The sequence below is a fragment of the Miniopterus schreibersii genome (assembly GCF_964146895.1).
Source record: "Miniopterus schreibersii genome assembly, chromosome: 12".
NCBI lineage: Eukaryota > Metazoa > Chordata > Mammalia > Chiroptera > Miniopteridae > Miniopterus > Miniopterus schreibersii.
In genome coordinates this window covers 47220499-47246431 of record NC_138112.1, presented here as the reverse complement: position 1 = coordinate 47246431, position 25933 = coordinate 47220499, and the positions used below count along the sequence as shown (strand labels likewise).

At 53.0% G+C, this 25933-nt stretch overlaps 1 protein-coding gene across 1 annotated transcript in view; it reads right to left on the bottom strand.

The window, feature by feature from the left end:
* Window positions 1-25933, bottom strand: part of OTOG (otogelin) — a gene marked incomplete at both ends in the record, with an annotated part of 71189 nt that overhangs the window by 6433 nt on the left and 38823 nt on the right. The window contains 20 exons of the mRNA XM_081154863.1: window positions 290-330; window positions 1411-1509; window positions 3027-3128; window positions 3550-3657; window positions 3855-3959; window positions 4549-4761; window positions 4974-5168; window positions 6703-6841; window positions 7088-7308; window positions 9516-9699; window positions 10410-10499; window positions 11042-11187; window positions 11518-11686; window positions 12511-14288; window positions 14775-14854; window positions 15562-15679; window positions 17846-18124; window positions 20256-20423; window positions 22908-22934; window positions 25589-25745. Coding sequence (XP_081010989.1) covers window positions 290-330; window positions 1411-1509; window positions 3027-3128; window positions 3550-3657; window positions 3855-3959; window positions 4549-4761; window positions 4974-5168; window positions 6703-6841; window positions 7088-7308; window positions 9516-9699; window positions 10410-10499; window positions 11042-11187; window positions 11518-11686; window positions 12511-14288; window positions 14775-14854; window positions 15562-15679; window positions 17846-18124; window positions 20256-20423; window positions 22908-22934; window positions 25589-25745 — 4419 coding nt within the window. The remainder of the gene's footprint in view (window positions 1-289; window positions 331-1410; window positions 1510-3026; window positions 3129-3549; window positions 3658-3854; window positions 3960-4548; window positions 4762-4973; window positions 5169-6702; window positions 6842-7087; window positions 7309-9515; window positions 9700-10409; window positions 10500-11041; window positions 11188-11517; window positions 11687-12510; window positions 14289-14774; window positions 14855-15561; window positions 15680-17845; window positions 18125-20255; window positions 20424-22907; window positions 22935-25588; window positions 25746-25933) is intronic.

Genomic DNA, 25933 nt, shown 5'->3' with positions numbered 1-25933 from the left:
TTCACCATCACCTCCATCCCCACCAGCATCACCACCAGCATCTTCATCATCACCATCATCATCGTTGAACTTAATCAATCCTCACCACAACTCTGAAGCAGGATCACGCCCACTTTACAAATAAGGGCAATATGCCCAGAGAGCAGAGCTGGGGCCAAGAATGCTGACCTGCAATCCAAGGCTCCTTGTACTAGCTTAAAGGAATAGGGTCTCCAGGGGAAGAAAGGAATAGAGAGGAAAGGAAAGGGAGGCAGACCAGGGAGAATGGGGAGGGGCAGTGTCTACATACCAGATGGCACCGGGGCACTGGGATCGTGTCACAGTCACACTCTGAAAAACAGGAAGGTCCAGGACCCACCTCACCAAAGATGTCCAGGAGGAAATCCCCCTGGGTTTCCAGACAGCTCACTGCAGGCACAGCCCCTCCTCCAGTCTGCCTCCATCCCTCCATGGGGGCTGCAGTTCTGCTGGTTGGACAGTCAGTGATGGGTCCTAAAGTCAAGCTCCACGCCAGATGTGGAGTGAGAACAAACGGGCAGATGGACCTATCACAGGTGCCCTTTCGTCATCTAGTATCTTTCTTCCCTGAGACCCAGGGCCCATTCCAGAGCAGATGTGGGGCCTCTCCAGGAACAACCAGACGAAAGTGAGACTTCTGGCCATCTGCATTTCCCAAATCTATGTTCTAGCAAGCTCAGTCTCACTACTCCGAGCCTCTGCCCATGAGAAGGTCCAGTTCTAAGCTGCAAGGGAGCCGACTGCTGAGGCACCACTAGCAAACTTAAGGGAGGCAGCAGCTCTAGCTTCGGGGCGAGGAGCTCCAGGGAAGGGTGGCTGTGAAACGCTCCTCTGGGAAACTCACACAGCAAATGGCTTTAAGGGCCTACTCTACGCCAAGTTTTATTCTGTGCTCTGGGAACAAAGCAATGACTAAGACAGACTAAACCCCTGCCCGCAAGAAGTTTACATCTAGGACTGGAAAAAGACAAGTAAAATATCTAGGTGCAAAATAGTTTCTCTACTCTTTCTAAAATAACATTTTATATAAAGCTCACTGGTGTTCATTATCGATCATTGACACTACCACCTGCTTCCCCAAAGGATTGGAGGTGAATCTAACAAAATTGTTTTTACTATCAGATCGTTTTAGATGGAAAAACCTTTCTGAAACAAGAAATTGCTTTTATCCCTTCTTTTCCCGAGGAGAGAAAAAGATCCAGGAATTCTCTGCACTCAGAGAGCAGATGCAGAGGGGGAGGAAGGTGATTTTGGAGGCTTCCCTCTGGTGACTCTGGAGAGACAGAATCTGAGCAAAATGATAGTGGCGGCTCCTTCTTCCCCTGCCCTCCCTCCTCACAGGGGCCCTGGATCTCCGCCTTTAGGGAGAAGCCTCTCTGTCCAGGGACTTACCACAGGACTTGTAGGGGCAGCAGCGGTCTGGGCTCCACACCTCCACCAGGGCAGTGCCCATGCCACACTGCACTTGGGGGCAACGGAAGTTCTCACACACTGCGCAGAGGGGAAGCAGGGGACACATCAGCCACAGGCAACTTGGAGTGTGAATTCTCAGAAATGCAACACTGGCTAAAGAAGAGGTATCTCCCAGCTTCTCCTTAGGTCCCCCCAATTTACTCAGCACCCTCCTGGGCTAAAGTTCAGGGGAGAAGCCTGGGATCCCAAAGTCTCCCTGTAGAACTACATCAGGAGGCCCTACTTCTGCTCTGGGAAATATTACGACATGGCAATGGCAGAACCTTAATGTCACTCAACTGGGCCTCCCCCCTCTGGATTCTGGGTCACCCTGAGAGCAGCGATCAGAGGGGAGCCAGTGATCAGGACAAGCACCACAGGCCCGGAACATTTCTCTCTGTAGGAGAGCACACCCTTCCCCCCTGTGGAAATCACCCACTTGTAGCCCACCCGAGCCTGCTTTGCTTCAGCCACACTGTAAGGCTCACATTCCTCTTACTCCTGTTCTGCAGGCAGGTCCCCCTTAGATTAGGCCATTCTCCCCAGCCATTCTCATGTATGGAGAGACCAAGGCGAGGAGTGAGGGCATCTCTAGGCACAACTTTTTGGTGGGAAGGTATGAGAGTCAACGCTGAAGAAGAAAGACTATAAGACTTATCCAATTTATTAAAAAAATTATTGGCACGAGTAAGAAATCTCTACTTCAAAGAATTATGAATGAAGTGGAGGCAGAGAAGGATATTCGTACAATATCAAAGTAATGGGTTACTTTCTGGTTGAAAGAGGAAAACTATAAATGTCAGATGGAGGAATGTGACAGTCGCCATCCTAATCCAGGGTCTATGTTAACATCAGTTACAGTGGCTCAGCCACATAGTATGTGTCTCCTGATGGGATGTACTCTGAAGCTCATGTACCGTCCAGTCAAGAGTGTTTTAGTTGAATCCATCTAACTTCTGGTTTACAGGCAGTGCACAGGACAGAGGAGCAAGATAAGCAGTTCTGAGAGGAAACACGTGGATAAATCCAGAGGGTGGGACTTTCTGCAGGACCACAGCCCAAGCTCTGCAATTTAGTGTCACACAGAAGAAGGAACCCTGTGCTGAATTAAAAGATATTGAAGAGATTTTAATATTAATGTGTGGTTCTGGATTGGATCTTGGGTTAGACAAGCCAGGAGAACTGTGGACTGGGCATGATACAATTTTTAAAAGTTATTAACATAGAAAGATGAAGGTCACATTTTCACAGCTGGTTAAAAAAGGAATATGACCAGGTGACCTCATTTTGGTAAAACGCACATACCTAAAGGCATAGAGAATATCTGGTAGGGATACCTGGGAGGTAGGCAGATAGTATTTCCACTTTCTTGTATTTACTTGGCTTTTGTACTTTCTACAAGGCATATGTAGTGTTTTTGTTATAAAAGTGTAATGAAAACTGGGACAAGGTAATAATGTCAATGGTCTTAGGGTGAGGACTTTGTGAAGGGCCCGCTGGCACATAAAGGTCCCAGGAGCCCCTCCGGCTGTGGCGCATGCCCAGCCAGGACTCACCACACTGGTACAGAGGGCAGCAGAGCTCCGTGGTGTTGCTGTCCACGGTGAGCGCCTCCCCTTCCTGACACTCGGGAATCGGATCTGGACAGTCGCCACAAACTGAGGGGATAGGGGCCACTGCTGTGACAGGAAGTCCCTCTCACCGGGGGACTTGGGAGAGAACAGGTTGCTGGGTGGGGATACCTCGAGGTGTGACAGGGGCTAGACTAATAGCAGTGTTTCACGGTCTCATGTGGCCTGACCTGGAGTCAGAATTTGGAAGTTCTCCCTTGTGTTCCCCTAAAGTCTTACACTGAATGGGCACCTATTTCCTGGTGCTCAGTAATCCACGGGGTGGAGCGGGGATCGGTTTCCTTTTTCTCCCACACTTCCCTCTGAACAGGGATCTCACCTTCCCTCTGTGGCCACCCCACCTGATGACCCCCACCCTTTCCTCCTAACTGCCCAAGGAAACTGGGGTGAGGAAGGGGCGGCTGTGGTCCAGGTGTGCACGCTGACATCTGAGGGCATGTCCACCTACCGCAGAAGTAGTAGATGCAGCATGAATCCCCTAGGCGGCCAGAGATCAGGATCTGGTCCTGGCGGCAGCTGGGGATCACAACGGCCTCACACTGGTCTGGGTCACACTCTGGGGAAAAGACAGAATTTAGGCACCAGGAGCAGAGACCCTGCCTGGCCACGCTGGGCTCCCTGCCCTGGCTGTGCCCTAATCTCCATCCAGAACCCAGTCCCCAGAGCTGTCCTTGCTCGCCTACCCCAGCTGCAGGGCTCCCCACCTCCCCCAGGTTGTTGGTATCCCACTCTCTCTTCCCCAGGACCTCTCACCACAGCTGTAGCTGGGGCAGCAGGAGTCCTCCTGGAAGTGGGTGATGAGTCGGTGGCCTGGGCTGCAGGTGGGGGCGAGGCCCTCGCACAGAGTCTGGTTACACACTGGCCCGGGGGCCACAGGGCCTGTCACCTGGAGGCCAGGACTTCCCCAGCCTCCAGCACTGCCCAGCCCCTGGACACCTGGTCCTCATGATGCCTCCCAGTCCCTAGGACCCATATTCCTAAAAGGAGCCTCTGAAGGTCACACAGTGGCTCCAGGACTGGGACAAAAGAGCAATAAGAGTTAACATTCAATACAATAGACCGTGTGACAGACAGCCGCTGTTCTGGATCAGTATTAACTTCTGTAATTCTTACAACCCAGAAGGTGGGTACTATTATCAGCCTCATGTTACAAGAGAATCAACTGAAGCACAGAGGATGTGAAATGATCTGCCAATGTCACAGGCTGCGAGGTGGTGGAGGGAGAGTCCACCAGGCTGCCTGGCTCCAGGGCCTGTGCAGTGCCTTTAAACCCTGCCCACCCTCAGGCGTGGCTCCTGTCCCCCAGGCAGGGTTCTCCACTCCCCTCAACCCCACCCCACCCCCAGGCACTCATTTTCCCAGGCCTTGTCCTATCCATCAAGGTCAGAGCTGGAGCCTTCTAACTGGCTTAGAGTTAAGGCCTGGGGAAGTGAACAGTGGTACTCACCACAAACAGCCCCCAGGCAGCAGGGATCCTCGGTGGGCTGGAGCAAGGGCACCTCCCCAAATCGGGGACAGGTCTCAGGGCGGGTGACTGGGCAGTCCAGGTCCACTGGGACAATGGTGTCCTGAGCCTGGCACTGCTGCTGGCAGCATCCGCTGAGGGAGCTGTTCCAGGTCTCCCCCAGGGCGCGAGGTACCCCAGTGCTGTCCGTGCAGGCTGCAGTGGGGAGCGTGAGGGGCACAGGGGACTCAGCAGGGCGGGAGGCCCAGGCTGCCCCAGGTTAGACCCTCCCTGGGACAAACACCACCCCAAAGCAGACCTGGAGGGATACAGATGGGCCTCGGCCATGGGCAGCAGGAGGGTGAAAGGGGCGACACCAGGGTGAAGCCAGCTTTGGAGGGTCCCACCCTGGGATGGGAGGAACCTACCGCACTTCTCCTCAGGGATGCAGAGCGCTGAGTGGCGACGGTGCAAGATGGTGCCCTCAGAGCAGACGCAGCCCTCACCCAGCACCTGGCACTGCTCCGGGTCCAGGGGGCCCAGCATCCCATCCTGGCACGACTCAGGAGGCTCACAGGCCAATACACAGGCCTGGTATGTGGAGTCGCTGGAGCACAGGAAGGCTGCAGGGGCACAGTGGGTACCGGGCAGGGTGAGGAGGGGGCTCAGAGCCTCATCTGTGACTCAGCAGAGAGTGCAAAGGGGTTTCACTGCCTCTTTCCTCTAGATCAGGAGTCAGCAAATGAAGTTTTATTGAAACTCGGCCACGTCCATTCATTTACCTATTGAATCTGGCTGCTTGTGTACAAGGGCAGAGCTGAGTGGATGACAGAGGCCATACAGCCCTCAAAGCCTCAAATATTTATCTGGTCCTTTACAGAAAACATTTGCCAACCCCTTGTTCTAGATCAGTGGTTTCAAACTCTCTTGACTGTAAAAACTAGACTTTACATTGTGGTCCAATGCACACGTGCATGTAGAACAACAGTCCTCAAACCTGATAGCCAAAGAATCACCTAGCAGCTTTTGAAATGCCACTATCGGGACCCATCCCAGGTCAGTGGAATTAGAATCTCTGTGGGGCCCAAGCATCACTCCTTTTTGAAGTTTGCTGGGCGATTTCAAAGGGTAGCCCCAACTGAGAATCACTGATATATTGAAACAAAAAAACCTGTTCATGTCTCTGGACCTATTTTGTTCATCAGTTTAGGGGTGGGGTGGGAAGAGATTAACCAAAGAATTTATATGCATATATGCATAACACAGACAAATAATGTGGTGAAGGCCTGGGGGGGGGGGTGTTGTAGGGTGGAGGGGGCCAAGGGGGAAAAAAGGGAACATAGGTAATACTTTTAACAATAAAGATAAATTTTAAAAAAAGACAAAAAGACTTGTTCATGAAATAATATTTAACCTTTCCAGGTACAATACATTCTAGTATTTATATTCTATTGCATTTTTCAAATGCTGATGCTGACCCCCCAAAGTTGGTTTTATACCCACTGAGTTGAGATCCGCAGTTTGAAAAACACTGGTCTAGATGGCATTGTCTTTTCATTTATCTGTCATATTAAAGGTGTGGTCTTCCTGCGAGCTGTTTCCAGCTTTTCTGGATGAGTTCAAACTACTTGAGGCCACTCCACTCCTGCTTACCCCACTAAGGCAAAGCTAGTGGAGGTGGGACAAGGTGGATCTCAATTCTCTTTAAGGAAGGAGAGGAGAGACCGAAAGAAGAGAAAGATGACCAACAGTAAAGAGAAAGGAACTAGTATTTGCTGGACCATAACCATTTGTGTGAAGCAGTCTAAACACAGTATCTCACATCATCTTCAAAACAATACTAGAGGGAGCTATTATTATTGTCCCCATTCTACAGCTGAGGCAAGGATACTCAGAGAAATTAAATAATAAATAATAAGATTTACTTGGCTTATTAATATAAAATATAATAAAAATAAATTTGTTAATTTATTTTAAAATTTATAGATTTATAAAGTATATATAAATTTATTAATTAATGTAATTTAATGAATGAATAATTAAATCTGGAAAGCCTTGACTTGGAGTCAGGTCTATAAAAGCCTTTTCCCACTCTACCTGTGGGAGCAAAGAAGCAATGGAGGAGATGTCCTGCCCCTGCCCTGCCCCCCCACTCACGGCAGTAGTCAGAGCGCCGCCACTCGATGCACACGTGGAACTTGTGGCACATAGCCACATACACAGTCAGTGCCACGCAGGGCTGCTGCACGTACTTGGTGTCCCGGATCCACAGCTCACAGAACGACTCTGGGGGGACCTGGGTACATGTATTAGGCAGGGCTGCCACCTGGGATTCCCCATATCCCAGGGCCCAGCTCTCCCCAGCCCTGCCAGGGGGCAAAAATGAGCCTCTGCAGGTTCCCCATCCAGTCCCAAATTCAACACCTCTGGGGAGCTCACCCAGATCTGACCCTCCCTGCCCTGGCCATTGGCTCCTCTGCAGGTAGGTCCTGCCATTCCCAGCCGAGGGGGGCCCCTGCCGGTGAAGCCAGCGGGCACCTACAAAGTTGTGGCAGGCGCTGAAGGTGCGGTTGGACACCATGCGGAGGCAGGGGGAGCAGTCGGCCGTGGAGCAGCTGTCCGGGCGGAAGCGGGTCTGGCCCACCGAGGTCAGCGAGCTGGGCACCTGCCAGCTGTCCAGGAAGGGGGCCGGGTCCTCGTCCTCGCTGACCACAGAGCCGTCCTCCAGGGTGAGGTCGTTGGCCGCATCCCCATCACAGATACCTGGGCAGAATTACCCGATAGCCACAATAATCACCACCGCTCCTAGGCACTTTGCATATTCCTCAAAACAGTTCTTTGAGGCTGGTATTAGTATTATCCCATTTTATAGGTGGGGGAAAGGAGGCAGAGAGAAGCTCAGAAACCTGCTGTGTAAGAAAATGCTTTTGCTCTAAATACACACCCAAGTATCTAGGGATACAAATGGTTCAGAAAAAATGCATTTAAATGTATTTAAATTGCATATGCATAGAAAAGTGCATAGATATAAATGTCTATATATGTATGTATATATACAGTATATCTATATCTTTATATAGAGAGAAGCAAATGGGGCAAACTGTGAACACTTGGTAAACCAGCGTAAATAGTACATGGGAGTTCCTTATACTATTTTTGTAGCCTTGAAGTTTAACATTATATTGAAATAAAAAGTTACTCCAAAAACTCTGCTTTAACAGAGATGGCTAGCTAATTATCACACCCATTTCCTCTTCTTCCTGGGGAATCTGCTAGCCTATTTTTCCTAGGCTCCCTTGCAGTTGGGTGGGACCATGTGACTGAGTCCCAGCCAATGGGACATGAGTGAAGGTGACAGGCACCACGTCCAGACCTGATCCATAAACGTTTCCCAGCTCTTTCCTTCTGTGGAGTTGGAAGCTCGCATTGAAATGGCAGAGATGGAAGGAATCTCCATTTGGGAATTTATGATGCAAGAAATAAGCTTCTGTCATGTTAAGACAATGAGCGGGCAGGGTGCTGAAGTTTACCTATCACAGCTTCTAGCATGACCTGAGCTTCCAGCTTCATCTCTCACACTCTGGGCGCCAGACACACACTTCCCTGTTCTTCACTTTGCTGAGGCTGCTCCCTCTGCCTGAAACACTTCCTCAGAGGTCCTTCCTTCAAGGGCCCCTCGGGTGTACCATCTGTGACTTTCCCAATTCTGCGTAACAGGCCTTGGTCGTGCTCTCTGAGCACAAAGACTCTTTTTCCTTTAGATGCTCACTCCCTCAGTATCCCCTACGTTGCCTAGCACAGTGCCCAGGAGACCGAGCGTTAGTTTGGATAAAACAGAGATAAATCTGCTGTCTTCTGCTCTGACACCTCCTGCCACCAGTTTTCGTGAATGTAAAGCATGAATTGATACAATTTTAGCAATGGTCGCTATGGTCACATTTTTGGTCTTGGCATTGAGTCACCGAAAGGATGTCACAAAGGGATCCTAGGGAGAAGTTGGCCCACCAGGTCGCTGCTGACCTGAGCATCCTCTGCCAGGTGTAACCAGTAAAAGAAAGTGGTGAGGAAAGGGGGGTGGTGCTGGTGGTGCTGGCGATGGTGTGTGTGCAAGGAGGGGTGCTTGGCTCAGTAAAAATAGAAGCTTTATCCAGCAGGGGTTTTGTCTTTTTTGCCTTCTGGTCTGTCCCCAGTGACTGGTAGCTGGTAACTATGTTGCACAAATGAAAGAACAAACATGAAGCTGACTTGCACATGTTAGAGGGCATTTTGAATACAGGGGAGTGACTGTGAATGAACAAAATGGGTGCGGGTTTATGGATGGGGGCCATGCCAGCATGTGTGTGTAAGTATTCCTCTGTTATCCATCATCATAATCATGGCAGTCTGTCACGGAGTCCTTCTGCCCCTACAAGGAACAGCAGTCCACACTCGGATTCCTCCTGTACACTGTTTGCTTATCAAAATACATCCAGTCCCTCTGGGCATGGGTTAAGGGCAATCATGCTGTGGTCTGAAGAATACTAGTTTTATGTGTTGTGGCTGCCCTGCTGTGTGACCTTAAGCCAGCCACTTAACCTCTCTGAGCCCTTCTTCTTTAGTTCAATGACCACCTCTTAGGGTTATTGTGTGGATGTCCTAGTATAAGTGAGATCAGAGAGTAGAAGAGCTTTGTGAAGTGCTCAGGCATATGCAGACTGGAGGGATTATCTGGTATTAGGAAGCTATCAGGGAAGCTGACAGACAATCCTGCCTGAAATGACAACTGGCTGAGGCCAGAGCCCTATGCCATCACCCTGCCGGCAGCTTCAGCACCAAAACACAAGGCATTAGGTCTCTGCCCTGGCAGCTCCACTGGTCCCCCTCTGTCCTGGCCCTCTGTCCCAGCTTTCCCTGGTACAGGGGAACCTGAGTCTGGGAGCAGAGGTGGGCCCAGGAAGCATCCCCTTGCCCCCAGCTGGGTCCCATCTCACCACACAGGCCACGGCCCTGGACCTCGCTGGCCTTGCTGGCCTCCAGGATCATGAGTCCTGAGCTGTGGAGCCACTGGATCAGGATGTGTGACGGTGTCCGGATCACATACATATGGCCTGTGTCCTCAATTCTGAACCCATACCTGCTCATGGGGGGCCACACAGGCTGTGAGTCCACAATCACCTTGAAGGGGGGGGGGGGTGTTCAATGTGAGCACAGCTTGTCCATTCATCCATCCACCCATTCATCCATCCATTTATCCAGCAAAGAGTTATTAAGCACCCTCTATGTGCCAGGCTCTGTTTCAGGCACAGGCAGCCAAGACACAGTCCAGGGTGGCATGGAAGAGCTCTGGAAACATTTTTATGAGTAAAAAATAAACAAGCAATTCAATATCTGGAGGCAGGCTGCAGCTCTGTGCCCAAAGTAGCACATGTTCTGAGCCCCTCTAATCACTCTATTCTTTCCTGGTTCTGCTCAGATCATTTCTTCTGGGAAATCTTCCCTGAATCCCCAGCCTCAGATTGGGTGCTCCTTCTCTGGGGTCTCCCCATGTCTGTGCCAGCCATTAAGACAGAGTCCCTCAGAGCAAAAGTGCAGAAGTCAGATATTTTAACCACAATCATTTAAGGCCACTGTCTCTTGCCATTCTAACTTCCTCTCCGTCACAGTGTTCCTCCTGGTACTCCTCCTTGCTTGATGGTAGGGTGGCTACAAGTATTCTAATTAAAATCACTTCCAAATATACTTAATTTCACATTATTTTTAAAAGAGGGTCCTTCCCCACACCTGTTCTGAATCATGAATAAGCCTCAGGCTCCTCCACCCCTGGGCACCCCGTCCCTCCACAGACTGCTGCTCTGCCCAGAGGACAGACTCTCTGATGTACTCACCTTCCGGTTGAAGCGATCAATGGTGACCTGATGGGTCAGGTGAGTCACATTCAGCATCACCAGACAAAACGGGGGCCAGTTCAGGTGCCCCTGCAGAGACAGCCCAGCCCTCATCAACTCAGAGCCCAGTCCTGCCTCCTATCCTGGTGAGCAAGTGTGAGCACACTCTTCCCATCCCCCATCCCTGACCCTCTCTCCCAACAACATGCTAAGGGCAACCACTAGGGTTCTGCAACAGTGCAGAATCCCATGGAACATTTTGACTCTACCTGACCTCATGTAAGCTCAGCCACAAACCACCAAAACCCTTGCCTCCTCCACCTGGCTCATAGGGGCATCCTAGTAGTGATTCTCTGTAGCTGGCACCCTTGACCAGGCCACACCCCTGGAATGGCATCTCAGATCCTTTGCACTTAAGTGCCGGGACACCCGTGCTTAGGAAGCTGGGACAAGCTGGGGGTGGCACAGGCCCCAGGAAAGGCTAGACTCCACTGGAGGTGGCAGACTCCACTGACCCTTTCCCCATCTGTCTTCACCTCCAACACCCCTCAAATCCAACTCACTGCTCAGTCTCCCCTCCAAGCCTAATCAAACCCCCAATGCTGGCAGAAAGAGAGGCAGGGGGCAGTCACCAGGTTGGCGCTTTTGCAGTCGAGGACATGGACGGTGACCATTTCGTCCGGGCTCCGGCTGAGGGTGTAGATGGCCTCCTTGAACAGGGATGCATGGCTCCCATCAAAGGTCACAAAGCTCAGGTCAGGGAAGATGGAACATCGGCCTGGGGGAGGGCAGGGGACAACAATAAACAGATGTCTTCGAGGACAAGGCTGCTTAGGGACATGGAACAGGTGCCTGGGTCTTTTTCTGGGTGTTTCAGAGGTCCTTGGTGCTGAAGGGTCACGCAGAGATCAGAGGTTGCAAAGGTAGGAAATCTGCCAGGTCAAGGTCACACTGAGGCAAGAGGTCCCACAGGAGGTCATATTCAGGTCAGGGTTACCCTAAGGCTAGGGAGCACCAGGTCAGAGGCAGAGGCCACGCTGGAGCAGGGGTACAAGGAGGACACAGTAAGAGGAGGATACTGGAGGCTCCAGTGGACCCCAGGACTCACAGGCACATTCCCAGAGGGGGCAGCAGTGGTCCCCGCCCACTCTCACTGAGAGGCCCAGGACCCCACAGTGAAGGGGTGCAGCACCCTGGGGACAGTGTTGGGACAGGTTCAGACGGATCAGCTGGCCCTCCAGGCAGATGTGGCGGATGCAGTCCTCCTCCGCGATTGGCTGGGGCACAGTATGGAGGGACAGTGTGAGTGCCCGTCCTAGGAGCCACAGCCACTCACCCTCACCCCCCACACACGAAGCCATGAGGGCAGGGAATCCGTCCAGATGCAGGTTCTAGCAGGAGGAGACCCTGAGTAAAATTACCAGGGAGTGGTCCTGTCATTCTCTAGCTACCCAACCCATTGGGGACTTGGGGCTGCACTGAGCATGAGATTGAAGGTCAGGGGACTGACTCCCTGAGATCACTGCATATCTGCCAAGTCTGTGCTGAGATCCCCAGGTACACAGATGTGCAGACACACTAGCTCAGACTCATAGAAACCCAAGCACCCCTCCCATACACATTCTATCGATCTATCTATCTCACAAATGCACAAACACAGTCTCTCAGAATCATGTGTCACACACACAGATATGAGTGCTTAGAGTCCAACACACACGAACACAATTGTGTGCACACACAGTCCCACGCAGGTACCTAGACACAAATATGCACACTGACACATCCATGTTGTCACACTCTGGACATCACACCAAGCCATTCGATTAGCCCCTGGGCCCCCCGTGGGGCACAGTGTGACCCTTCTATGGTATCAGGGACCCAGAGGAGCCTGGAGAATCTTTCAGGCTCCAGGGGGGCTTGGGGCAGAGGTGAAGACAGTGACTACACCCCATCTTGTAGCCTAGCAGCCGGTTAAGAAGCTGCAGCAGGATTCCCCTAGCCCAGGAATGTGAGTGGGGTGGTGCCCAAGCCCAGGGGCATGGGAGGAGGGAAGGCATGGAGGGTCCACATACAGGAGGCCAGAACCTGATAAGTCACTCACAACACACACGGCAGATGCATTGGCCTCAGTGGTGGTTGCCAAGGCCATGGCTGAACCCGATGAGACACTCTGGACTGAGACCGAGCGCCCAGACTGCTCGGTGGTGGCCTCTCCCACTGGTTCTGCCGGGGGCCGAGGTCCTGCCGAGGTTCCATGGGCCTCAGCGAGCTGAGGGAGCAGAACCAGTGAGCTCTCCCGGGAGGCGGTCCTGGCCGAGACAGGGCTCAGGGGATAGGATGTGGGCACTAGTGGCACTGTGCCAGCCCAGGGGCCCTTGGCCTCGGTCACCAAGGTAGCAAGAATGTGGGCCACAGCAGGCGTGAGCTCTATGGGCACCTCCTGGGCAGAGCCATGTACCACGGTGGGCACAGACACTTGCTTGGACAGGATGTCCATCTTCTCCGTGGTGCTCTTTCGTGGGGCAACAGATACTGTGGAGGCCACCCCCTCAGCCACAGCCACAACGGAGGTTGGCAATGTGGCTCCAAGAAGTGGGCCTGGCACTGTGCCTGCTGCCTGAGGGACTGTGTGACTGGGTGGGTGCACTTGGGCCACATGGGTGAGAGGCAGGACTGGGTCAAGTGTCCGAGCAGATGGAGTTGTAGCCATGACGAGAGATGTGGCCTGTTGCTGGAGTGGAGGGGTGATGACAGGGCCCTCAGGACCAGGAGTGGCCACTGGAGCAGATGTGCCCACCTTGGCCAGGGGTAGGCTGGTGTCGGCGGGTAAGCCAGAGAGGAGCTGGGGTGGCCGAGTTGACTCCAGAGACACGAAAGGTGTGGCCCCCAGCCCATGAGCAACCGTGGACAGGCTGGTGGCAGCCGGAGTCCCTGCGGGTGACGCTGGAGGCCTGGTGGCTGTGGTAGTATGAGAGGTGGGGTAGGGTGGGGCAGTGGGGAGTGGGCTGGGAAGTGGGGATGGTGGCAGGCCAGTGGGCTGGCCCGGCCCAGGGTGGACCTTCTCTGTGGGTAGCACCATGTCCATGTCCTGGGTCACCACAGGACTGACAAGAGCCTGTTCTGCTGCTGTCTCAGCCTCAGCTGGGGCGCTGCTGGGACTGGGAATGCTTTGGGTCTGTATGGGCTGGGGGGTCCCTGTCCTGTTCGTGACCTTCGTCACTGCAGGTGTCAGCAAAGCCTCATGGGATTCTGAGGAAGTGGGGGGCCTGGAGGTCACTGCAGGGGAAGCCACAGGCCTGGAGGAGGGAACTACAGGCATACCCAGGCTCGGTGAAGCCTGTAAGGGTGTTGTCTTAACAGGCAAGGAGCCTGGGCCTGGGCCTGGGACCGTCACCGCTTTGGTCATGAGTGGGAAGCGAGGTGCAAGGGGTGACTGGGAGGAGACTGTAATGTTGGGGCTCCCTGCAAAGGTCACGGTTACCCTGGTCGTCTCCATGGCACCCAACCCCATGACGGGTGTGGACATCTGCCGCGAATGGGGGAGGGACGAGGACCTTGGGGTGTGGGTGGTCAGGGGCCTGGCGATCACGCCCTTGCTGGCCGGGGCCTCTGTGGAGTGGGCAGGGAGGTTAGATGCAGCGACCCCCGGCGGCTCCGGCGTGGGGGCCGGAGGCAGCATTGACCCCTCAGTGGCTGCCGTGGGTGGGTTCAGGGCTGTGGTGAGTGGGGTGGCTGGGGTGAGCGCTGGCTTATGGGAGGGGGCCCCAGGGTCCTGTGGAAGCTGTAGCTCCTGGTCACTGGGGGTGGGCCGTTCTTGACTGGGAGGCGAGGTCTCATTGCCAAGGGCCTCCGTGGGAAACAAAACCGTGGGCTCCACACCTGGGGCAGATGAGAGAAGAGGCTCAGGTGGCGGGTTGGCTGCTGCCCCAGGGGTCACCACTGTGCAGGGCTGGGATATTAGGCTCCCAAAGTGTCCTCCAGGGAAGAGAAAACAGCTTCCCACAGCCAGTTAGGCTGCCTGACCAATCTCTAGGCCTCTGCCATGTGGATGACTCAGAGAACTCAGCCCATACTTCAAACCCTGAGCCCTGAGCCAAGAGACCCCAGTCTAAGTCTGGCTGCACCATATCCTCATGTGACTCCAAGTCAGTCACTTCCTTACTCTGGGCCTCATTCTGTCTCTCTGTGAAACCAGGAGAATGGGCTGGGTGAGGTATCAGCCTGTTCTACAGTGGTCTCATTCAGGAGGCCCCTCTGCTGACCCCGCTCCTCCAGGGTCCTGGGGGTTCTGGGCATGATGGGTCCATGAGACCCTGGGGGCTTACAGCCAATCTGAGGGAGGGATGAGAAACGCAGGCCACTCACAGTCCTCCAAGTAGACGCATCTCTGTGTGACTTCATCCAGGACCTTGGGGGTGGGGCATGCAGGCACACAGCCCTCCACCCTGAGGACAGAGCAGGCAGTGGTTAGTGGTCTGGGATGCGGGGAGGGCTGCCTCTTTCCTCCTGGATTGAGCACAGGACTCATCCTTTCTTGTGTGTGTGTTCTTATCATGCACACTCTCCCATGAACCTCCATAAACTGTCACATGTCACACAGGAGCACACATACCTCAACATGCATGTTGCATACTCCTGCCCTCAGACTGAGAGGGAAACACAAACAAGGACCAGCTATGCACACACTGTGCACACATGTCTCTATTCAGGCACATTCTCACATACACCCCTTCCACGCCTGCAGGACTCAAAACTATTCATACAGACACACGTCCACGTCCACGCAGACCACTACAAACATCACACACACTCCTGCACACAGCTGCACCAGCACCCAAACACATGCAGCTCAGACACATGCATGTGCACACAGCTATACAAGCCCAGGCACACCTGTACACACACAAACACACCGGGCTCAGCTATACGCATGTTGTGTGCAGATAGTCACACATGCCCACACGATGCACATTCACCCCAGTACACACCCCTCACATACACAGCACATAGAACAAGCGTATGTAACTATATGTGAGTATACACACACCATGATGTATGCTCATGCCTCCTCCCACAGATGATGCACAAGCCCAGTCCCACACATGTATGCTCTACATGCTAAGGCACACACCTTGATGCCATGCCATCTCACCTGGGCACATCCTGGCAGCTGGCTGCCCTGGGGTCCCGGCAGGTTTGGAAGCAAGGGCTGGCACAGGCATCGTAGCGCCACTCACAGGTGGGGTAGGCGGCCCCCGGTGGCCTGGCATCTGGAAAGGCAACCCGCCCCAGAGTCCAAGGACTGGGCATCAGCTCTGAGGAGGTGCCAGAGCGCAGAGGTGACCCAGCTCAGCCCACACCCACCCTGCCCCGTGCAAGAGACAAATGGGCTCATGTGGGAAAAGTGGAGACAAGTACACCAAAAGCCCAATCTTGGCGAGACTGTATCCCTGAGAGTTGGGGTCAGTGCCTAGAGGATCCTTGGGAGGGGGCTCAGGGAACTTGGTGTAGGGGCTGAGCATGGGGGCGCTGTGGAGCAGGCAGTTGGAGTTGAGCTTTGAGGGGTGGCCGAGAGGAGGCTGCGACCCCTGATCTTTCTATAAGGCTGCCGGTCACCCTACCCCTCTTGGACCTTGGTGGTCAGGCTTGCCCCGCACCCCAGGATACAATCCCTCCCTCCCTGCCCTGCTTCTGGCCAGGCCACTGCAGACCTCCATGGCGGCAAGAGGCTTTCCCCTGAAGGGTAGGGGAGATGTTGGGGGAATCAGTTCTCCTCTCAGCCCAAGGCCCTCTGGGGCATCTGGTGCCAGACGAGAGAGCTGTTCTTTACAAACCCTACCCTCTCTGTTCCCAGAGGGCCTACCCTAAGTAGCCTCCCTGAAGTAGCCAGTCTCAGAACTGGAGGCTGGAGTTTGCCGGAGCACTATATTTGTTGCCCCTAGTAACTTGGGCTACTAATAGCAACATCCAACTCCTAAATAGCACCAAGTACAACACTTAACATTTCAAAAGTATGTACTCATTAATCCTTGCAACAATCTTATGAAGTAGCATTATTATTATTCCCATTTCATAGATGAAAAAACTGAGGCACAAAAGATGCTGGGAAAATTCAATTCTCCCAGGAGAGAGTTCCTCATAAAAGGGCCTGTGACCAGTGCCTTGGCAAATGAGAGATCCTCAGGGAAAGAGTATGTAGCCTATGGGGGGACTTCAAGACAGACAAAACTCTAGACCTCCTTGGCACAAGTGACCGGTCCCTGCTCCACAGAAGGCTGGAGAGAGCAGCCCACCCTGGCAGCCCCACCCTGGCAGCCACTTCCTGACTTTCTAATCCCCTCACTACTGCTGACTATGAAGAAACCTACTTTTCCAAGATCCTTGGGACCAGACTGAGAACTTATCTAAGTCAGGCCCAAAGCAAAGTCTAAGAGACACAATCAGTCATCCCAAAATAACTCTCTGAGGCAAACATCCCCATTGTTCAGGTGAAGAAACAGGGAGATCAGGGCTCTCCTCCAAGTGCCAAGGACGAAGGTCAGGATTCAAACCCAAAGCTGTCTGGCTCCAAAGTCTGGGCTCATTCTACTCTGCCTCAGTTCAGTGTCTTCTAGAAAGGGACAGTCCTGCCATCATAGCCAGTGATGAATCTGTCCTAGGTGGGGTTCTGGTGGATTGGATAGATAACCACTGAATGTAAGAGTGAGCTGGCCCAGCCTGGTGTGTGTGTGTGTGGGGGGGGGGGTAGGGAGGGGTGAGGGGGTGATAAGTGACAAGCCTGGCTGGAGACATGTGTACACATGTGTGGATCCATTCATACAGTACTAGGTGCCTTCACAGGCATGAACACACATGCGCACATGTGGGACAGAGTGGCCGCCCTGGAGTGGTAAAGAAATCTTGATCACTTCCTCCAGGGTTCAGGCAGAGAATAAGTAGTCTGGGGGCAGACACACGGGCAGGGGGATGGCAAAGCCTTTCCAGTCTTGGCTGGAAAAGACACGTGTTGCCCATCACTACCCAGGGTCCTGGGCCTCCAAGGGGACCAGGGAGAGGCTGCTGGCTCACAGGGGAGGCATGTGCCCCCATCAGCACGAAACCTGAGCCAGAGGGCTACGTAAGCAGTGGCCGCGATCACTTCTCCCTCGTTTCCACAAAGGCTGCCCTATTTTTAGACTGTGTAAATGGCCTGTGGGAGTAGGTGAGACCCAGGAAGCTGGCTGGGCCCCAAGCACAATGCCTACAGCTCCCTAGGCCACCAACATGGAGGCCAGGACACCTCTCATCCCAGGGGTGGCACCCACGTGGCCTCCCCGTGCCAGGGGAGTAAGGATTCCATCTCTCGGGGGCAACTGGAAAGGTGAGTGGGGAGAGGGCAGGAAGGGCAGCTGAGCAAGGGGCAGAGGGGACGGGGTGATGGCAGGGTGGACACCTACCCAGGAGGCGGAAGAGTGTGCCCCGGCGGAACACCTCCGTGTGTTCATATGGGCGAAGGGCCAACGCAGGGCCTGACACATACAGGAAAGAGCCAGGCTCCGCCAGGGACTCCAGAGCCACCAGGCCTGCCCGCCATGTCCCCTGGTGCAGGGAGAAGGAGGCATGGTGGTGGAAGGCATCGCTGCCCTGCCACTTGGCCAGTTCCAGAGACCCATTGGCTGTGACGTGGAGGAAAAAGTTGGGTCTGTCTGCTGCCTCCAGGGACACCACATCCAGGTCTGCAAAGAGCCACGTGGGTAAAGTTAGCACACGGAGGGGCCCACAGATAGGAAAACAGTATCCCAGAGAGAGGAAGGGACTTGCCCAGAGCCCCACAGTCTGTTTCCCCTACTCTTTCTCTTATATCCACAGGGCCCATTTCTAGAGAGTGGGGCCCACCACTGGCTGGATATCCCCCCTCCTTACCCAGGACATTCTCTACTCTCCATTTTTCCCCATCACACTTTTTCCCATCCTTCAAGGCCTACTTCAAGGGATACCTCCTCCATGCAGCCACCCCAGATGTCACCTGGAAGGCACTTTCTCTTTTGCTATCCAGTACCTTGGACACAGTACAGGGGGGAAGGAGCACAGGATAGAGTGAGGGTGGGAGCCTGGGTCCTCACTGGGTCTTCACCCTGCTCCCAGCTGCCCATGAAACCCAGGCCTGACTGCGATGGAGGCTGGAGATCCTCTCCACAGGAATGCTCTCCAAGGCCAGGCTACTCTGCTTAATATGCCCATAAAACCACTGGAAAATCAACACTTCCTCTGGACTAGACCTTACTTACTAGACTAAAATTTTGAATGGAGAACAGGAAATTTGCACTAACAGATGGCCTATCACATCTGAAGGGTTGTGAGACATTCTTCTTCAAACAGGGCCACACAGGTCTGGGAAGGAAGTATTCTTGGGGGGGGTACTCCTGGACCTTGTGGCTCAGTGCCTGGCTCCTCACCCCCAGGTCTCCTCCTGCAGTGACATGATTCCTCCTGGTACCTCCTACTGCATCCCTGGCTCACACCACCATGAACAACACCCATAGCTGGGAACTCTGGCTGTGCCTGGAGCTGGGGTGACCCTTGCTTCCTTAAAGCCTTTCCATGGCTCCCCACTGTCTTCAGCATAAGAATCCACCTTCTGAGCTTGGCTTCCTTCCTGCCCTACAGGGGAACATCACTTATTCTAAGAAGCCTGTCCTGACTCCCGAGGACTGAGTCAGGGGCTCCTCCTAAGTGTCCCCACAGGCATTGTGACTGCCTTGGACCATGTCTGTCTCCTGGATGAGACTGTGGGTTTCTGGTGGGCAGGGATGGTGCCTCTTACATCCCTGATTTTCCGGAGCCCAGCTTTGTGCCTAGCATGGGATTAGAGCTCAGTGAAGGGAAGGAGGTAAGATGAGAGGAGAAGGGGAGAGGGAGGGGAGGAGAAAGGGGGTAGATCCTCAGAGCTAGATAAATGGCAGGCCCTGGGAATCTGAGAACTTCAGTTCTTAGATTGTGATGAACTCTGTCTGGGTTCAGGGTTCTAGTGCATGCCGGGACTGGCTGTAGAGACCATCCCTGGGATTAGGAAGATACTGACTAGATGGAGCCAGCAGGATTTGCAGGGAGAAACCCTGGTCACAGTGACCACACCCTGGGACACGCACAAATGGCCCAGAAGAGAAGGCTTCTTGGGACTGGTGAACTGAGCCCTTGGCTGGCCCAGGGCCCAGCACAAACACCACACAGGGGTAAGTCCCCTCTGGGCAGGGATCTGTCACCACTCAAGCACTACTAAACTCTGAAGAGAGGACTAATGCCCTCTAACGCTAAGCCCTCAGGGTTGCTGGTGGTCTGAGACCCAGGAGGCTGTGGCTGGTTCCAGGTGAGCTCCAGCCCGTGTATCCCACCTGCCCGGAGCTCAGGACCATAACCTGAGTCAATCAGGAGTCCGCTCCTCCATTCACAGGGGGAGGCCCTGCTGGGGTCAGGACACCGGCCAGTTCCCCCTTGGCATTTACAGTCTCTCCAGTCTTAAAAATGGGGGAAGGGCAGAGAAGGCGGGGAGAAGGAAGGGGAGAAGGGAGAGCAAGGAGGGGAGTGGGCAGAGGGAGAAGTAGCAGGCGCAGGCACCTGCTTTTCCGGAACACAGCTATTGTGTAAAGCCAGGTTCAAAGGTGCCTCTGGACCTCGGCCTCCCTGGTTTATTTAGGAAGAAGATGGAAGGTGTCTCTTCAAAGAAGCTAAGAGGTTGACGTCGAACCCTGTCTCAGCTGGGAAAGGGACACCTGTTAGAGCCCCACATTTCTTCAGCTACTGCTGATGGTTTAGACCCTCAGCACCTTCCCTCCTCTGGCAACTGTCTTCCCCAGAGGTGGGCCTTACCGTGGGCCTTGGCCTTGTACAGTGCAGTTGTCAGCAGGAAGTTCACAATGTCCCCTGGGGCCACATCCTCTGCACTTACTAGGACTATGGCACCACCTGCTGCCTTCGTGGCCACCAGGGCGCCTCTGGCCACTTGGCTGGCCAGCTGGTAGGGACCCTTACCTAGTGCTGGAGAGAAAGGGTCAGTCATGAGCCCTGCCTCCTTGGGCCTCTGCCCACCTCCCATCCTTACCTGCCCACCCCTGGCAGAGGTGAGGATGAGGGAGGGTGCCAAGGAGAGGCTCTTGGTCACTTCCCTCACCCCAAGCCCTAGGGTCCTTGATTTCCATAAGGAAGGAAGGGCAGAAACCCCAGGCTGTCAGCCCTTGATGGTGACTGGCCCTCTGCATAGCACCTGAATCATTTCACAGGAAGCCTGGGAACAAGGTCACCCATAGGGGTCACTTGGGCCCCCCAACATCTCTCCATGAGCCTGTCCCACTGCCTGAGACCCTACAATGCCAGCCACTGCTCTATTCAGGGTCCCCACTTGGAGGAGATATCAGACGTGGTTTCTGCCCACCCTAGCCTGAGGGATGAAGGCCAGGAAAGCTTGGGCTCAACATTAGTGTTTCTTTATTCTAAACATGTGTTGCTTTCATGTCTCTTGGGCTCCCGAAGTTGTCAGTATAGGCTGGTTTCCTAGACAATTATAACAGCCTTGTAACTGACCTCCCTGCCTCTGGGGTGCTCCTACCTCCAGTGCCTCCTCCCCAAGGTGCCGAGTCACCTTCCTAGCCACACTCCCTGCAGGGACACATCAACAGCTCCCCATTGCCCTCAGGATGGAATCCAAGAGCCCAGCTTGAGTTAGGGGCCTTTCATGCCCCAACCCCTGCCTACCGCCCCCACTTCCCCACACCTTTACCCCTGCCGCACTATAATTCTCTTGTTCTTCCTCAAAAGAGCTGCTCTTTGTCCTACCTCGTGTCTCCACTGCCCGTCAGAGTAGTCCTCCCATTTTGTGCCTGGCAAACGCCTACTGGATCTTTGGGGCCCAGCTCAAATATCACCTCCTTGGTGAAGCTCTCCCTGCACCCCCTCCTGCCACACACAAACATCACCCCTCCCCTCTGCACTGCACCAGCCCTCGGAGCAGGGCACACTGCAGCTCTCATGAGGATCTCAGTCGGGGTCCACATGTGCCTCCTCTACTAGACAGGAGACAGGCAGTACTATGCCGGTAAATAGTTAATAATCAGCCCTCAAAAATTGAACAAACCCCAATTTGTAGTGTTTGCGGATTTCCATGCTGTAAATACTCCCACCAGTGGTCAATTTCAAACTACCAACTGAATTCGGAGTTAGGGACACACAACTGGCTCTAGAGAGCCGGTGTGGGTCAGCTCCAGCACATCACTGTGAGAGCTCTCGTTGACCATCAACTCCCCAGAACCTTGCAAGGGCCTGGACCAGAGAAAATGTGGGTAGAAAAGCAAAGCAAGGAATGGATGGGTGGGTGGGTGGGTGGGTGGAGGATGCTAGAAACAGCTTGTCCTTTGCCAGTTACTGCTACCCAAAATGCCACAGAAGGGAGGAAACTCTCAGAGCTGTCTTGCTGAAATGTCTTGCCTGATGTCAGACGGATACCGCCTGTCCCAGGGGCCACAATTCTCCCATTACAGATTTCTTCCTTTAGGGGTTAAAGGTTTTTGCCCATTGGGAGTCCCCAAGGGGCTAACATTTAGGTGGGGCTGCAGAATCTGAATTATGCTATACTCTGGCCCTGCCTTCGTCATTCAGACCCCCTAACTGGTACCTTTGTCTCTAATCGGTCCCCTATCATTTCACCTGCTATACTCTTTCCAGGGGGATGTTTCTCAACCCAAAATCTGAGAATGCAGATAACTGGACAAGAGGACAAAGCCCTGGGCCTGTACCCACATAGGCCTGCTCCTGGCAGGATGGTGCCTGGAAGGGACAGTGACAGATGGGGAGTTTGGAAGTCAAAAGTGAATGACACCAAGGACCTGCTGAGCATCTAGCTCTGTCAAGGTCTGACCTTGGCCCAGCTGGACAGAGATCAGTGCTGAAAACCACCCCTGGGCAGCCCTCCCCCCACTGCCCACCCGACCCCAGTGATTAAATTGCTGGACATTAGTTTCCCTGGGGTCTTTAGTCATGACCTGTGTTTTCACCCTAGTTAATGCAGAGGTGGGAGCATACCCTGGTACCCTGAAACCCTGGCTAAATTTGATGACAAATCTGATGGGCTGAGCCAGGCCATCCTTGGGGAGAGCAGTTTGAATTTGCCATTGCCAACTCAAAACTTTGGTAAACCCCAGATGATGTTCCGTGGGCCTGATGAGCTTGATTATGAAGGTCATGGGGTGACCCACTGGTTTTTACTTCCTACTGAAGCTGTCCTGGGTGAGCACAATCCCCAGGAAGCTGACCTGCCCTGGACTCCAGATAGGCTCCTAGGGACAGTTCTGGGGCATCCCTGGGCCCTGCACTGTGAGGGCTCTCTCTGCATGATGGGGTCCCTCCTTGTCCCATATCACAGCTCTTCTGGACCAGCAGGGTCTCAAGATGACCGATGCTGCTGTGGCATCAGGACAGGGCTGGCAGTGCCCCAGACCCCAAGACTCCAGCTGGGGAGGACGGGCTTACCTTTGTTAAAGAAGTCACAGTCATATGCTGAAAGAGAGAACAGAGACTTCTTAGGAAGCTGGAACAGATGGGTAGAGCTAAGGCCCCTTGCATCCCAGCACTTCCTCCTTCCCCAAGGATCAGGCCTGCCTCCCAAACTCTAAGATTCAGGCAAGAACATTAGATTCAGATGTTTTGAGGTGTAGGAAATACAATGGCTCCTCTCTGTGCCCCTAGCACAAAGCTCAAAGCCTGGCCAAGAGGAGGCACTCAGCACTTATCAAAAGGATAAAGGAATGAATGTTGGGCAGAAGGGTATGTTTTATGTGGTCCCAAAGGGCAAGATTAGAATCAAGGGGTGGAAGTTCCTATCAGAAATGTTGTGGAAGGTCCCAGAGGAACGCAAGCACGAGACAGAAGTCAGTCTGCCAAGAGCCTTGGGTGGGAAGGGGCCTCCAAGGTCCAAGGTCCCTGGGTGCAGTTTCCATTAGGCTGGCACAAGCTCCTCCAAGCATGTGCTCAGCGCTCCCTCTAGTGGCCCAGCCTAGAAACACAGCCTGTTCCCCAGCCTCAGAGTCCTCAGCCCTTTGGGTAGGCTGGAGGACCTTGAAGAGGGCACCTAAGTCCAGGATCAGGGCTATGAGGAGCCAGTTGGATAGAACTGGGATAAAGGCTGAGGATAGGCTTCTCTATTCATAAGTATGGTCTGAAGAGAGCCACCAACTCCACCTCACAGCTCAAACCCCCTAATCAACACTGTTCCTTTGCATTTGGTGTTGCCCTCTGGAAAGAGCAGCACTAGGGTCAGAAGATCGACCTGCTATGTTGCTATGGGCAAGTACCTGTCTCTCCTCATCTGTGGGCTCAGAAAACTGAACTAGAAAATTAGAAGATCTCCAAGCCTCTGGTTTCAAGTGTGTACCAGGTTAACGGCAGGTCACCCAGAAGAGTCATCAAGAGCCAGCTCTCTAAAGTCAGGCCTGAGTTAATCCCATCTCTCTCACTCATCAGCTGTGCATACTGGGACATGTTACTCAACCTCTCTGTGCCATCTTTTATAAGATGGGACCACTCTAGTATCTGCCTCAGATTTGTGAATCCTGGACTAGGGTAAGGCTAGTGCTCACCTTGATGCAAAATTTAAGGAGGCATCAAAAATTTCAGTAGCCAAGATATATAATATTTTAATCAATATTTCTTAAATTTCAAAATTAATGCAAAATATCCATGATGAATAAAATATCAAAATTTAAAAATAAAGACAGGATCAGTGATAGCGCCTTGCCAGATCACATTGGATCCAGGTTGAGGCGAAAGGAAAAATCAATAATATTAATGTTGTTATTACTTAAAATGTTGCTCTTTTGTTCATCAAAGTTATTTTTGCATTATTTTTTATTTTTAAAAGATATTGTTTTAACATGATTTATGTTGTGCCCCAGTTAGTGCCTCACTTGCCTCGCCCTACTCCTGGACCTGAATGTTAATGAGTTAGTGCACAGAAGGCCCAGGGCCTGGCACACAGCAGATCCTCATTCAATGTGTGTTCCCTTCTCCTTCCTGGAGCATTTGTATCAGAGAAGTAGAGGGAGAAGCAGACTGCATGAGGACCCAGGGCATCTGCGGTGGGAGGGTCTCAGGGAAAAACAGGCAGAGAAGAGGGAAGCCAAAGGCCACTACTGCTCTACCTCCTTCCTGAGGTCATCCCGCCCAGAGCCCCAGGGCTCAGGACATGCCAGCACCCATATCCCTATGAAAAATAGCTAGAGCACTGTGCCAAGCGCTTTACATGGGTTATCTCATTTAAATCTCACAGCACCCTGCAAGGTAGATACATTCTTCTAACCCTGGATTAAACTCATTGTAAACAACATGCCCCAGGTCACCCCTCTTGGTGGAGCTTGGGTTTGAACCTAGAGAGTCTGGCCCCAGAGCCTGTGTAATAACCATAGCACTGCAAAGTGAGGTGTGCTCGCACCAGAAAGATCATTGGTATGCAGAAAGAAATAGTAATTACTTATTTAAATTTCTGCATATTTTATTTCATCTTTCAAATATTTCCTTTTGTATCTATTTTGTGATATGCATTTATACTAATTATATACACATGTGCATGTACCTATGTATGCATGTGTGTGTGCTCTAAATATTTTTACTTGATTAGAGTCTGCAACCAAAAGCATTCGCAGACCACCATTGCCCTAAATATACTGATGTCTTGGGCTGCCTCTGACAGCAGGTCTCAGCTGACAAAGGGCTTTTACATTCACTATCCCATTTGATCCTCACAAAAAACCTGGTGGGACAAGTCTGTTCTTTTTCAGATGAGAAAACTGAGCCCCAGAGAGGATGGGTGACTTGAGGTCACATAGCTCACAAATGGCATCTCTGGGTCTGGAACCCAGGGCCCCTGACTTCTCTAGCAAAGTGGTTAACAGCACAGGTTTGCTGCCAGGCTCCACCCCTGACCTGTGTGGCCCTGAGCATTTTACTTCATCTCTCTCCACCCTGTTTCTTCAACTCTAAAACAGGAGTAAACAGCCCTTTTCATAGGGCAGGTGGTAAAGAAATCAGTGATACACACAGAGCAGTTGGTGCCTGGCATATGGTAAGTACTCAATAAACGCTAGCCAGAGGGATGGTCCCCCACAGACCTGGCCACAGAGAGCCCCACTCTCCCCCTTGGGTGACTGGACACTCACGGCAGAGGCGTGGGGTCCGCCAGTCGATGGCCACCCCGTGCTGGCAGCACTGGTGGGCATAGGCGGACACGCTGGCACAGAAGCACTCACAGTCACCACCCCGGCTGCACCCACATGTGTCTGTCAGGCAGTTTGAGTAAAACCAAGTGACATCAACCTAGAGGAGGTCAGAAGTCAGAGGTCAGAGGACAGATCCTGAATATTCATCCTGAAGCGTCTTGACTGATGCCAATTAGCCTCAGGGAGCAGCAGAAACACGAAGGGACCACCAGATGGAGAGAGTGCCCGAGCAGGGTCAGGGCCTAAGCCATTGGATCCAGGGGCTGGAGGCGTGGCTGAGGAACA